Source organism: Phytophthora parasitica (assembly GCF_000247585.1).
Source record: "Phytophthora parasitica INRA-310 unplaced genomic scaffold supercont2.248, whole genome shotgun sequence".
NCBI lineage: Eukaryota > Oomycota > Peronosporomycetes > Peronosporales > Peronosporaceae > Phytophthora > Phytophthora nicotianae.
In genome coordinates this window covers 1-1,406 of record NW_008649234.1, presented here as the reverse complement: position 1 = coordinate 1,406, position 1,406 = coordinate 1, and the positions used below count along the sequence as shown (strand labels likewise).

The following is a 1,406-nucleotide window of genomic DNA, read 5'->3' as shown; positions in this document are numbered from 1 at the left end:
TATCGAAATTCATCTCTGTCATTTGATCCGTTCGCACGCTGCAATAAAGTCTCCGGTTTGCCCATGGAGGCAACTGGATTGAACCGCATGCTCTTGATAATTTCGACCTCTGTCAAACTTGTGGGAAGCAACTGCTCAGGGTAATAGGGAACTGGATTTTCTTGGAACTCGTCAATACAATCATCAAAAGCTAGTGCATCATCACCAGCATCGCAAAGCGTTCGCCAATACAATGTGTCCGGCCTGTCATGAGAGTATTGTAATTGGTGTGACCTTTTTTGCCCAAATTTAGCGGAATATTCTTCGGCTCAGACTGAAACTGCGAATCAATCCAACGCACTTGGAAGAGGAGTGGTGTTCGCTGGTTTGATGCACTATTGGTTTGCCTATTCTTGTCCCCTTTTTTTTTTTTTTTGACTTAACGGTAGTGCAGATGCGGCCGACAATATATGATGTTCCAACTTTTTTGTAGACCTTTCCCTTCATCCAGCTTTCACGAGACGGAGATAACGCCACGGGCGTATTAACGTAAAGGGATGGTACAAACACTGCAGGTCCACGACTAGCACGAGGAGCTGGAGATGATAGCGGCATTACTCCGTCTGAGTTTGACGTCCCTGCTAGAAAAAGCGAAGCAATAATATGAAAACTGTAAACACATCTATGACGTAAATCTGAATCAAAGCCTTACCTCCCCTAGTGGTGATGGCACTACCATTGGGTGGGTTGCTTGTTTCTTCGGTAAAAACCCATCCACCATTGTTAGTGCACTCCGATATATGTACCACCGCCGATTCATGAATTGGAGTAACCACCTCTCCAAGTGTTGGCAGTCGATGATATTCGTTTAGTGGGACCTCTGTATTGCATGCATCACTCATATCGGTTAGTGATGAGCAAAACAACATCCGTTTGTGACTTTCAAGGCAAAAATTCAAGCTTTGATAGTTTGTACCTGGTGAGACCCTGGTGTCAGCCGTATAGTTCTGGTACGGTATAGTTTGACCTCTATCCACTTGCCCAACACCAAGTACTTGCCTGCCGTTGTCTTCCACACTCTATTGAAAACATTCTTGCTGGGTCTCGCCTCCACTGGCCTGATGAGCGACTGGGATAGCGTCAAGAAATTAGTTTACTTCACTCTGACCGATTTCGGTCTGCTAACCTGACGGAGCTTCTAATTGCGTGTTTCGTTTCGAAACAGTACTGTTACCAGGTGGAGCTGGCTCCAAGTCACCGTTACCCCCCCCCCCCCTTTGAACGCAGGCTCGTGATCTCGCTGTGAAGACTAGTGGAAATGTCCGGTCCTAGAACGCTGGGGCCATCGCTGCTTACATCCCTATCTTGTGCTGGAACTGAAGAGACGGCACCGCTCGACAAATGCTCGAAAACAATGTTATAAAAAA

At 46.4% G+C, this 1,406-nt stretch overlaps 1 protein-coding gene across 2 annotated transcripts; it reads right to left on the bottom strand.

Moving 5' to 3' along the window:
* Nucleotides 1–310: 310 nt before the first annotated feature.
* On the bottom strand, nt 311–1,273 carry PPTG_20020. 2 transcript variants are annotated; one of them, XM_008918626.1, is made up of 4 exons: nt 1,166–1,273; nt 956–1,108; nt 692–859; nt 311–617 (listed from the first exon to the last, which is right to left on the bottom strand). In XM_008918626.1, exons 3-4 carry the CDS (start codon nt 797–799, stop codon nt 594–596), a joined length of 132 nt encoding a protein of 43 aa, XP_008916874.1. In that variant the 5' UTR covers nt 800–859; nt 956–1,108; nt 1,166–1,273; the 3' UTR covers nt 311–593. The 2 variants fall into 2 exon arrangements, with proteins under 2 accessions (XP_008916874.1, XP_008916873.1); XM_008918625.1 differs by having other exon boundaries at nt 956–1,273.
* Nucleotides 1,274–1,406: the final 133 nt, after the last annotated feature.